This window comes from Cololabis saira, chromosome 1, assembly GCF_033807715.1.
Source record: "Cololabis saira isolate AMF1-May2022 chromosome 1, fColSai1.1, whole genome shotgun sequence".
NCBI lineage: Eukaryota > Metazoa > Chordata > Actinopteri > Beloniformes > Belonidae > Cololabis > Cololabis saira.
In genome coordinates this window covers 1,326,957-1,338,881 of record NC_084587.1, presented here as the reverse complement: position 1 = coordinate 1,338,881, position 11,925 = coordinate 1,326,957, and the positions used below count along the sequence as shown (strand labels likewise).

Here is an 11,925-nt window from a genome sequence, read left to right as displayed (position 1 = left end):
GTTTCGCTTGTGGTTTTTGTTGCAGATTTCCAACTTAATAGATTGAATAAAATGTAAGTAAAGAAAAACAAAAACAAACGTTGTTTGTGTTGTTTCCGTCACCCAGGGCCGATAAAGACGGAGGCCGAGGACCCGGAGGCCGAGGAGACGGGGGGCCCCGAGGGCCGCGAGGACCACCAGCCGTATCTGCAGGAGGATCAGGACCAGGACCACGACCAGGACGTCCTCCTGAAGGAGGAGGGCGTCAGCGAGGACGGTTTCGACGAGGACGAGGACCGGGACGTGGAGGGGGACGATGAAGCCCCGGCGGAGCCGCAGGACCTTTCCACGGCGGAGTACAGCCGCTACGACCACGACGCGGCGGCGGTGGGAGAGGACCAGGTCCAGGACCAGAACCAGGACCAGGACCAGGACCAGGACCAAGACCAAGACCAGGTCCAGGGGCCCGGCGGCGCCGGACGGGTCCCAGCGGCGGGGGGGAAGCTCAGCTGCGACATCTGCGGCCTGTCCTGCATCAGCATCAACGTCCTGCTGGTGCACAAGCGCAGCCACACGGGTAAGCTCCGCCCACACGCCACTTGCAGCTGATGACATCACTGAAAACGCGACCCTATTGGTCGGTAGAGGAACCGGGGATCCGGAACGGGGCCAGGTTTTGGAGCTCCTGCGTGTTTTAGGCTGCTTTCAGACCTGTGGCCCGTTTGTTTTGTTCCGATTCAGGGGCTAAATCGATACAGTTGTTTCATTTCTCGATTGTGGAGTTTGTGTTCACAACCGTCTGCAGCGGTTCAAAGCTGCTAACAAATGCCATGCGTGAATCAACTGTTCTCTCATTGGTCAGAAATTAACGTGGAAGGAGTTTCCTCTTCCGTACCCCGGGAAAAACAACAATGGTTATAACCCCTTTCACAGAGAGGGCGCAAAGTGCAGACCGCCGCCGGGATTCCCATTCATGTATGTGCTACCGTGGCGCAAGAGCGGATCGCTCTGCCGCCGAGCTCAGCGGCGCCTGCCGCGGCATTTGCGCTGCGCCTGCCTGCCAGAATTGAACATGTTTTAATTTCACCGTGCTGCGCTGTGTGAACATCTCGGCACGTCCAATAGGAGAGGAGGGATAAGAGAGAAAGTTGTGTCCAATAGGATAGAAGGTGGTGGGTTCTCTGCGCCGACTCTTCTCCTTTCGCCACGGTAGCACACAATCAACAGAGTTGTGTCGATTATGTTCTCACTGCAAACGATGTTTCGGAACAACTGCTCCCAACGGGACAGGTGTGGAAGCTCCCTTACTCCGGAGGACCTGGATCCTCTGTTATCCCGGATCTTTATCAAGTCTTGTTCTGGCGTCCTGCTTCTACTTGTGTACGATTGTTTCGGACATATCAACGTCTCAGCTTCCAGTTTATGGAAAAGTCGGACACCGTTTGTCGTTTGGATCTCCAGCTGGAAGCTCAAGGTTTTTCAGCGCCGAGCAGCAGTCTGAGTCGTGACGCTGCAGTTTTTAGCTTCCTGACAATCAAAGTGGTTCTCCCTTTTAAAGATGGTGACGGATTTAGTCTTTTCTGCAAGTCACTGATGTATCAGGAACCAGAAACACAGAGAAGCGGCGTTGCCAACGACAACAAGCACGACGGTGACGACTCACCGAGACGCAAACCTGCTTTATGTTTCCTGGATGACGAGGTGGAAGAACGAAGATGGCCCAGGTCCTCTACAGACCACTAGGGTCCAGATCCAGACCTGCAGGTCCTCTACAGACCACTAGGGTCCAGATCCAGACCTGCAGTTGGATGTCAGCTAGCATCTAGCAGACATCCACACAGGCAGGTGGAAGCAGCAGTGGGATGATCAGAGGGGGGGACTGCAGGTCAGCATGCAGCTCCTGAAGCTCTGGCCTGCAGACGTGCACAGAGGAGAAGGGGGGGAGGGGGTAGCTTTACGTAAGGTGTAATGCTAGACGAGGCGTTCATTAGCATAAATATATGGGCGTGAACCGGTTTGCCTCCGTGAAGTCCATATATTTATGTTAATGTCACCTGGAAGGGCATTATCCGCTTATACCACGGTCACTTACCAAAAAACATAAATATTAAATCAGTTATTCATGCTTTAATGTGTTTTCAGTTGAAATCTTTAGTTTTATAACAAGCCACAGCTGAACGACTATTTAATCTCTCGTCTGCAGCCGTTGGAACCTGGTAAATTACAAAGTCTTTTAACAAGCCATAACTCAGTTTCCTCAGCAACGGGAGATATTCTAGTCCGCTCAGCTCCGCTTGGATAGTTTCTTTTCTCTCCTCTTCTGCATACCAGTCATCAAAATTGTTAAATTCACCAAATAAATTAAAATAAATGACAAAATCACTCATGTGTCCGTCCTGCGGTAGCCGGCTCTTCCTCTCTGAATCTCCGTTGCCGTGGTTACCACCTGGCAGTTGATCCAGTAATGATATTAAAGTTATCAGGTAATTTGACCAAAGTTGGTTTCTAGGTGTCGGTTATAAGTGATAACCTCCACCTGCCAGCCAATCAGAATCGAGTATTCACACAGACCGTGGTATAATAAACACTAACTAGCGGTAGCAGGTCCCAGTCAGGTGCAGGTCTTCCAGACCCCCCTCAGCTCCCTCCAGCTCTGTCAGGTGACCTCATCGCTGCTGATGCAGCATAGCTGTAGCGCGGCAGCAGCTGTCGAGGACTAGGGCTGCAACGATTCGTCGACGTTGTCGACAAAAATCAATAATAAAAATTGTCGACAATGAATTCCATTGTCGACAATTGTCGCCAGACGTGTTTCTCCAACGGAGTGAGGCGTCTCACTTCAATACGTTCTCTGCAGAGAGTCGCGCATGCGCGATAGCGTCTCTGCCGAGCGGTAGCGGGTAAACAATAATGACGGCGTCCCGTCCTGTAGCAGCTGCATGTAACAAAACTTATAAAGTTTTGGAGCCTTTTAGCCTCGATACGGTAAATAAAAAGATGACTTGCAAGGTTTGCAAAGCAGACCTTGCTTATCACGGGAGCACGTTGGTAATGCACAAGCATTTGAAGAGAAAGCACGTTGGGTCTGGGTGACGAGTTTCAACAAATGATACACCAGTTCAACCCACAGAACGTCCTGCCATCCAGAACCGATTTACCCACTTGATAGAGAAACAATATGAGACATTTTATCTTATTTTTTATATAACACATTTGCCTGTTCTTAAAAAATGAAGAATAATGGACAGAGGTTTATTTATTCATGGATTTATGTCTGACTGATCACTGTGCCCGTCCTTGGTTTTAAATAGGACATTTTATTAACTTTTTGTATGAACAGGGGCAAAGTTGAATAAAATATCTACAGGACTGTGTCAGAAAATTAGAATATTGTGATAAAGTTCTTTATTTTCTGTAATGCAATTAAAAAAATGTCATACATTCTGGATTCATTACAAATCAACTGAAATATTGCAAGCCTTTTATTATTTTAATATTGCTGATTATGGCTTACAGTTTAAGATTCCCAGAATATTCTAATTTTTTGAGATAGGATATTTGAGTTTTCTTAAGCTGTAAACCATGATCAGCAATATTAAAATAATAAAAGGCTTGCAATATTTCAGTTGATTTGTAATGAATCCAGAATGTATGACCTTTTTGCATTACAGAAAATAAAATACTTTATCACAATATTCAAATTTTCTGAGACAGTCCTGTATTTTTCGTGTTTATTATCATTTGCCACATAATTAAAGCGACATACTAAATTTAAGAAAAAATTACTAATTATCCGATTAGTCGACTAATCGTTTCAATAGTCGGTGACTAGTCGACTATTAAAATAGTCGTTAGTTGCAGCCCTATCGAGGACCGAGGTCACCTTAGCTGATGGTTTGAATCCTGCCGCCGCTGCCGGAGTGTGACTGTGTTTCTGTGTTCCCCGGCAGGAGAGAGGCCCTTCCACTGCTCTCAGTGCGGCGCCTCGTTCACCCAGAAGGGAAACCTGCTGCGCCACATCAAGCTGCACTCGGGGGAGAAGCCCTTCAAGTGCCCCATGTGCAGCTACGCCTGCCGGCGCCGCGACGCCCTGAGCGGGCACCTGCGCACCCACTCCGGTACCGCACACGCTCACACGCTCACACGCTCTCACGCCTCGCATGTGTTTCCTGTTTTCACGGTGGCAGCTTCGCTGACGTTGTCGTCTCTCTCGCCTGCAGTGGAGAAGCCGTTCAAATGCAACAACTGCAGCCGCAGCTACAAGCAGCGGAGTTCCCTGGAGGAGCACCGCGAGCGCTGCCACGTGTTCGCGCCGAGCAGAGCCCCGGCCGAGAGAGGTGAGCCCGCCGAGCCGCCGAGTCCCGGACGAGCCCCCCGGGACAAGCCCACCGGGCTTCCTGGTACTGACCGAGCTTCCGGACTGGCCCACAAGCAGACTCACAACACCAAGTAGCTACAGAACAGACCAGCTGCCATCAGTAGAGGAACCACAGGTCCAGTCCAGACCCTGGTTCAAGGTTCAAGGTTCAAGGTTCAAGATTCACTTTATTGTCGTACCAAAAGACCAAGTAAAAGTGGGACGAAATTTCGTTGCCACTGGCTCAAATAAACTCAATAAAAACTCTAAATACTAAAAGATAAGGACACTAGGCTAAAAACTAAAACGCTGCTTGCAGAACTGTAAGCAGTCGTTGTCGAGGGTAGACAGGGAACGGGTTCTGTTTATTTTTATTGTATTTAATTTTTTTTTTCCCATTTTATCACCCAGTGCTCCTACCTAAGTCAGTCCTGGGTGTTGCCATCCTCTACCAACCCTGCACTGAGCTCAGAATCAGAGTACTTTATTAATCCCAAAGGGCAATTCATTTATACAGTCGGCCTGTCCATAGCAGCAACACACAATACACAAAACGGGCAACATCCACGACCACATCAGCAACAACAACCACAACCAGTGACATCACAGCAGAGCAGAATGCAAATTCTTTATGGTTCACAGTCGTTCATAGCAAGAAAACTTAAGTTTCATTTTGCAGGTCTCCTCCTTAACCTGAGGAGCAGCAGCATCTTTTCACCAGACAGGGTGGAGCTTCTCCGGCCGGACGTAGCTCGTGGAAGGATCACGTTATTCCGGCCGGATCCTCCCCACCCCATCTGTTCCCCGGTTGGCCAGAGGGGGCAGTAGAGCCCAGGACTGTTGCATGTTTTTGTGAGGGTAGCTCCCATTAGCTACCCAAGGGAACACGGGGAGAACATGCAAACTCCACACAGAAAGATCCTGAAGTCATGGGGGAACTAACACGCACTTCAGCGCCCACAGCGTCCCCCGGCGGGAATCAAACCCAGGACCTTCTTGCTGTGAGACGGCTGCACTACCAGCTGCGCCACCGTGCCCCAGGGGTTCTGTTTATTTAAAAGTCTTATGGAGTGGGGCTCTCATGGAGCCTGTTTGTTCTGCACCTGTCGCTCAGAAACCTTCAGGGCAGGAGGGGGAACGTTCCACGGTCAGGATGGCTGGGATCCGCCAGGATTTTGTTTGCCCTTTCCAGAACCAGAACATGAACATAAACATGAACATAAACCCCCGAGCAATTATTACATAAACAATGGCAGGTAAAAACTCCCCTAGTGGGAGAAAAACCTTAACCCAAACAGTGGCAAGAAAAACTCCCCTTTAGGAGGAAGAAACCTGGACCAGGACCAGGATCATAAGGGGGGACCCTCCTGCCGAGGGCCAGACTGGTGGCAGGTGGAAGCAGCAATGGGATGACCGGGGATGGGGGGGACCGGGAACGCAGAGGCCAGAACGCAGCTCCCGAGGCTCCGGCCTGCAAACATGCACAAAAGAGAAAAAAGGGGGGCCGGCACAAGAAACTACAGGAACGGTGGACAAAAATGATAGCTATGAGATATTTATAATAAATAAAAATGGAAATGGAGAAGAGAGGAAGGGAAGAGGAGAGGAGAAGAAGGGTGAGAAGGATAATGGTCTAAGTGTAGCACTTTGAGATTCATTGAATGTAAAGTGCGTTACAAGTTAAATTCATTATTATTAGAGTCCTCTACTAGAAGAACCGCAGATCCAGTCTGGATCCTGGTGGTCGGTAGAGTCCAATACTAGAGTCCAGACTGGACCCTGGTCGTCCTCTACTAGAGGACCTGCAGGTGCTTCCTGGCGTGTTTCGGGTCGACGGTAACCAGGTTACGGCTGCTGCGGTCTGCAGACTCGGGCTGCAGGACCAGGTTTATCACGTCAGCAGAGAGGAAGCCGATCAGGGCCAGCGTTTGAGCCCCCTCCATCTCAGAGCTTTTATAAACTACCAGGACAGTTGCAGGGTTGCAACACGCGACCGCGCTCCTCTCTGTGGTCACCGCGTGTCGTAAGCCAGCGCTGCCGGCGGCGTAGAGCGAGGAAGCACATCCTCATCCTGTGGTCTCCTGCACCCATGAGGTGAAGAAGAGAACGAGCCAGGAAGTGGCCGCTGTAGCGTTTGATGCCTGACTTCCTGTCCTGTCCTGTCCCTGTCTCTCTGTCCCACAGAGGACGTCCACGCCGCCCGGCCCCCCGTGGGCCCCGAGCGAGCGCTGCTGCTGGACCGGCTCGCCAGCAACGTGGCCAAGCGGAAGAGCACCATGCCGCAGAAGTTCACCGGTGAGGCCGCCGGCTGCTCTGCGTAAAAGCTGCATCTGCGTTTTCACCTTCACGCTGCTGTTTTTAAATGTTGCTTATTGCCGAGCTTTTATTTTGAAAACCCAAGACTCCTGTTTTGGGATTTACGGAGGACCAAAGCTGCCAAAAAGAGGAAAATCTACACATGAGCGCATTTACAGGACTGTGTCGGAAAATTAGAATATTGTGATAAAGTTCTTTAATTTCTGTAATGCAATTAAAAAAACAAAAATGTCACACATTCTGGATTCATTACAAATCAACTGAAATATTGCAATCCTTTTATTATTTTAATATTGCTGATTATGGTTTACAGTTTAAGATTAAGATTCTCAGAATATTCTAATTTTTTGAGATAGGATATTTGAGTTTGCTTAAGCTTTAATTGCATTACAGAAAATAAAGAACTTTATCACAATATTCAAATTTTCTGAGACAGTCCTGTATAATAATAATAATAATAATAATTAAAGCTGCAAGCAGCGATGAACGGGCCCTCACCAACTTCCTGTTGGGTTTCGGCCATGGCGCCAAGAGACTTTTCTTTAAGTTGTGACATGATACAGGTGTGTACCGATTTTCGTGCACGTACGTCAAACCGTATTGTGGGGCTTGAGGCACAAAGTTTTCTAGGGGGCGCTGTTGAGCCGTTAGGCCACGCCCATTAATGCAAACCATTAAATATCACATTTTTCACCAGGCCTAGCTTGGTGCAAAATTTGGTGACTTTTGGGGCACGTTTAGGGGGAAAAAGGCATTGGTCCTTCTGATGCGGCGTTTGGGATAATTTCCTGACGCGTGACCCGGTTGTAGCCTCGCTTTAGCTGCGTGCTGCAGCAACAAGCTTCTCTAAGAGCATTGCTGATGTTTAGCCCTTTTGACATTATGTTTACAGCCAGCTGATTAGCTGCCAAAACATCTGCCATTGAGGTCTGCACACCCGGCTGCAGCTTCCTCTCTTCAATCATAATATTTTCTTTTTCCTTCATTTTTAGTAATCGAAGAATGACAGAATAAAAAGTTTTTCTATAATTATTCATCCGAGCACTTTAATGTTCTTACAAAAAAAAACAAAAGGAAAAAACGAAGACTTTACACGTGTTATTTATGCATTCAGAGGTTTTATTTCTGCACACAGGTGCTGATTTCTGATTTTGCCAGCTGTGGTCGTCCAGCTGTTTGTCCGGCTTCTCGTCTGTCTGTGTTTATGTTTGCCGGCGTCTGTCTCTTGTCAGGCAGGAACTGAGGGCAGTGCACCTGCAGCGCACCTGCAGTCACCTGCAACGCACCTGCAGCCACCTGTAATACACCTGCAACGCACCTGCAGCCACCTGTAATACACCTGCAACGCACCTGCAGCCACCTGTAATACACCTGCAACGCACCTGCAGCCACCTGTAGCCACCTGCAACGCACCTGCAGCCACCTGTAGCCACCTGCAACGCACCTGCAGCCACCTGCAGCCACCTGCAACACACCTGCAGCCACCTGTAACGCACCTGCAGCCACCTGCAGCCACCTGTAACGCACCTGCAGCCACCTGTAACGCACCTGCAGCCACCTGTAACGCACCTGCAGCCACCTGCAACGCACCTGCAACGCACCTGCAGCACCTGTAACGCACCTGCAGCCACCTGCAGCCACCTGTAACATACCTGCAGCCACCTGCAGCCACCTGCAACGCACCTGCAGCCACCTGCAGCCACCTGTAACGCACCTGCAGCCACCTGCAACCACCTGCAACGCACTGCAACCACCTGTAACGCACCTGCAGCCACCTGTAACGCACCTGCAACCACCTGCAACGCACCTGCAACCACCTGCAACACACCTACGGCCACCTGCAGCCATTTGTAACGCACCCGCAGCCACCTGTAGTCACCTGCAGCCATTTGTAACGCACCTGCAACCACCTGCAGCCTCTTGCAGCCACCTGCACCCTGAGTTGTCACCGGTGGGTAAAGGTAACCGTGCATGCTTACTCAAGTCAAAGATGGAGGTCATTTGACGCATGTGAAACCGCATGAGCGTGCATGAGCGTGCATGAGCGTGCATGAGCGTGCATGAGCGTGCATGAGCGTGCATGAGCGTGCATGAGCGTGCACGAGCGTGCACGAGCGTGCACGTGGACCGATCAGCGGCGACGGTTTCAGTAAAAACGGCTGATTCGGCACCCGATTCCCCAACGCTGGTGACGAGTTCTCAATCGCACCTTTCTGGCTCGACCTCTGGTTGTAGTTTCACAATGACGCCTTGATCTGCTCACACACACACACACACACACACACACACACACACACACACACACACACACACACACACACACACACACACACACACACACACACACACACACACACACGAAAAAAAACCTCCGACGTCGATCAACTTGACAAATGAAGTGAGATCTTTCATTATGACAACCGCAGGGGAAAAGAGAAGTAGGAGCGCCTGCGACCGCAGAGAGAGAGAGAGAGAGAGATGAGAGAGAGAGATGGAGAGAGAGAGAGAGAGAGATGAGAGAGAGAGATGGAGAGAGAGAGAGAGAGAGAGAGAGATGGAGAGAGAGATGGAGAGAGAGAGAGAGAGAGAGCAGGCGGGAGGCGAGGAACGTGAGCAGGTGTCTCTCTGTCGATACTCGCGCCGCCACAGCTGCACCAGAGCTCCATCTGCTTCCTCTGCGTCCGCTAGCAGCTGCACGTGCTGCAGGTTCTGGGGCGCCGCCGCTAGCGGCCCGTCCGGCCCAATTCAATTAAATTCAATTTTATTTGTATAGCGTCCAGGGGCGAAAAATCCCGTTTCATAGTTGGGGGGGACAATAAACAGTAACATTTTAGAGAATAAATCCAGTGGGGGACAAGGAATAAAAGTTTTAGCCTTCCTTTAATACAGCATTTTGACATTTTCATCTCTATCTCGAAAACAGGCAGAAGAGCTTTCTTAGAGCATTACATTTACATTACATATACATAATACATTTCACCAGCGGGCGGCGCACACATTTAAAATACTGGAGACGACGACTTCACACTACATTACCCACAATGCAGTGCCCACACTATCCTAGCGGGGGCTTGTGTGATGACTCATGCAGGAGCATCAAAGAGCCATTATTGAAAACAAGATTTCTAAAGGTTTGTACACCTGCTAATGATCAGTTTATCAATGATGACGATCGGTTCATTGGTGACGAGTAGCTGCACCTGATGAAGCGCCGTCTTGGTGAGGTCCTGAGAACCCCCCACATGAGTGTCTTTAGTTTCATTTTTGCCGACTATCACCATGGTGACGCTGTAGCTGCCGGGTCGTCAGCTCCGGTACGATCATGGTTTCTTCGTTTTTACAGCTTTGTGCTTTAAAGCGAACTCGCTGACTCTTGTTCGACGCGCTCGCCACCGCTGCCGCCGCCGCTAGCGCCGCCGCCACCGCTATCGCCACCGCTGCCGCCGCCGCCACCGCTATCGCCGCCGCCGCCACTGCTATCGCCGCCGCCGCCACCGCTATCGCCGCTGCTGCCACTGCCGCCGCCGCTGCTGTTTCTTGACCTCCTCTCGTTGGGTTCTGAGCGTTTCTCTCTGACTCCCTCCAGGCGACAGCGACGTCTGCCTGGACCTGAGCTTCAACAGGGACCTGGTCCCGCGCTCGGACGGGAAGGACCTGCTGGGGGGCTCGTCAGGGCCCGACGCCCACCAGCATCACCCGCCGGTGCTCCCCCGCCAGGACCTCGACCCGCCGCCCGCCAAGCGGCCCTACTCCGTCCCGCTGAACCGCGCCGACGTGGGCGGCATGAGCCTCACCAACGGCCACAAGCTGGGCCTGCCGCTGCTGGGCCTCCCGCCCGGCGTGGACCCGTTCCTGGCCGACGGCCCCCACGGCCCCCACGGCCCCCACGGCCCCCAGGGGCCCCTGGCCTTCAGCTTGGGCCACCTGCTGGGGAACGGGGGCCCCCACCCGCACGCCCCGCCGCTGGCGCTGTCGCCCGTGGACGCGCTGCGGGTGCTGCGGGCCGACGGGGACGGCGGGGCGCCGCCCGGCGCCGTGTACCCCTGCGGCCACTGCAGGGTGGTCTTCCTGGACTACGTCATGTTCACCATCCACATGGGCTGCCACGGCTTCCGCGACCCGCTGGAGTGCAACGTGTGCGGCCACCGCAGCCGCGACCGCTACGAGTTCAGCTCACACATAGCGCGCGGTGAGCACCGCCTGGACCTGAAGTAGCCGACGGACGGACGGACGCGTCCAAGACGCCGCTGGCGAGGAGGCCGAGTGTGTGTGTGTGTGTGTGAGAGAGACGTTATAGGACTGTGGTGATATCCATGGTCGTCTCCATGGTGATATTAGGGCAGGGCGATTTTGGACAAAAATAAAATCCAGATTTTTTTCTCTGAAAACCCGATTTTCGATTTCGATTTCGATTTTTTTGGTAAAACTACAAAAGACAATGGAATAAATTGTTTCAAATATTTTATCTTTATTTTTAAAGAAAAATAGCAAACAAATTTCCCTATTGGGAATGAAGTGCAACTGAAAGATCCTGTAAATCCTCCTTGAGTTTAGTAAAGTGACAACATTTACAATTTTCTTGACCAAACAAAGATGACTAGACGCATGCAGCCAGCTACAAAAAAGGAAAACCGATTTTCCGATTTTCCTTTTTTTAACATCGATTGTGATTAATAAATCCGATTTAGATTTAAAATCGATTAATCACACAGCCCTAAGTGATATCTATGGTGATCTCTACGGTCGTCTCCATAGTGATATTCACGGTCGTCTCCATGGCGATCTCTACGGTCGTCTCCATGGTGATCTCTACGATCGTCTCCATGGTGATCTCTACGGTCGTCTCCATGGTGATCTCTACAGTCGTCTCCATGGCGATCTCCATGGTCGTCTCCATGGCGATCTCCATAGTGATCTCTACGGTCGTCTCCATGGCGATCTCTACGGTCGTCTCCATGGTGATCTCAATGACTGTCTCCATGGTGATCTCTACGGTCGTCTCCATGGTGATCTCTACGGTCGTCTCCATGGCGATCTCTACGGTCGTCTCCATGGTGATCTCTACGGTCGTCTCCATGGTGATCTCTACGGTCGTCTCCATGGCGATCTCTACGGTCGTCTCCATGGCGATCTCTACGGTCGTCTCCATGGCGATCTCTACGGTCGTCTCCATAGTGATCTCTACGGTCGTCTCCATGGCGATCTCTACGGTCGTCTCCATGGTGATCTCAATGACTGTCTCCATGGTGATCTCTACGGTCGTCTCCATGGTG

General features: G+C 51.1%; 1 protein-coding gene across 1 annotated transcript in view; it reads left to right on the top strand.

Annotated features, from left to right (window-relative positions):
- LOC133450364 (DNA-binding protein Ikaros-like) overlaps positions 1-11,477 on the top strand; it is a 25,986-nt gene extending 14,509 nt beyond the window's left edge. Inside the window, exons 4-8 of the mRNA XM_061728931.1 lie at positions 107-556; positions 3,930-4,097; positions 4,200-4,316; positions 6,521-6,631; positions 10,239-11,477. Of these exons, the coding sequence (XP_061584915.1) occupies positions 107-556; positions 3,930-4,097; positions 4,200-4,316; positions 6,521-6,631; positions 10,239-10,867 (1,475 nt within the window). The 3' untranslated portion in view covers positions 10,868-11,477. The remainder of the gene's footprint in view (positions 1-106; positions 557-3,929; positions 4,098-4,199; positions 4,317-6,520; positions 6,632-10,238) is intronic.
- Positions 11,478-11,925: the final 448 nt, after the last annotated feature.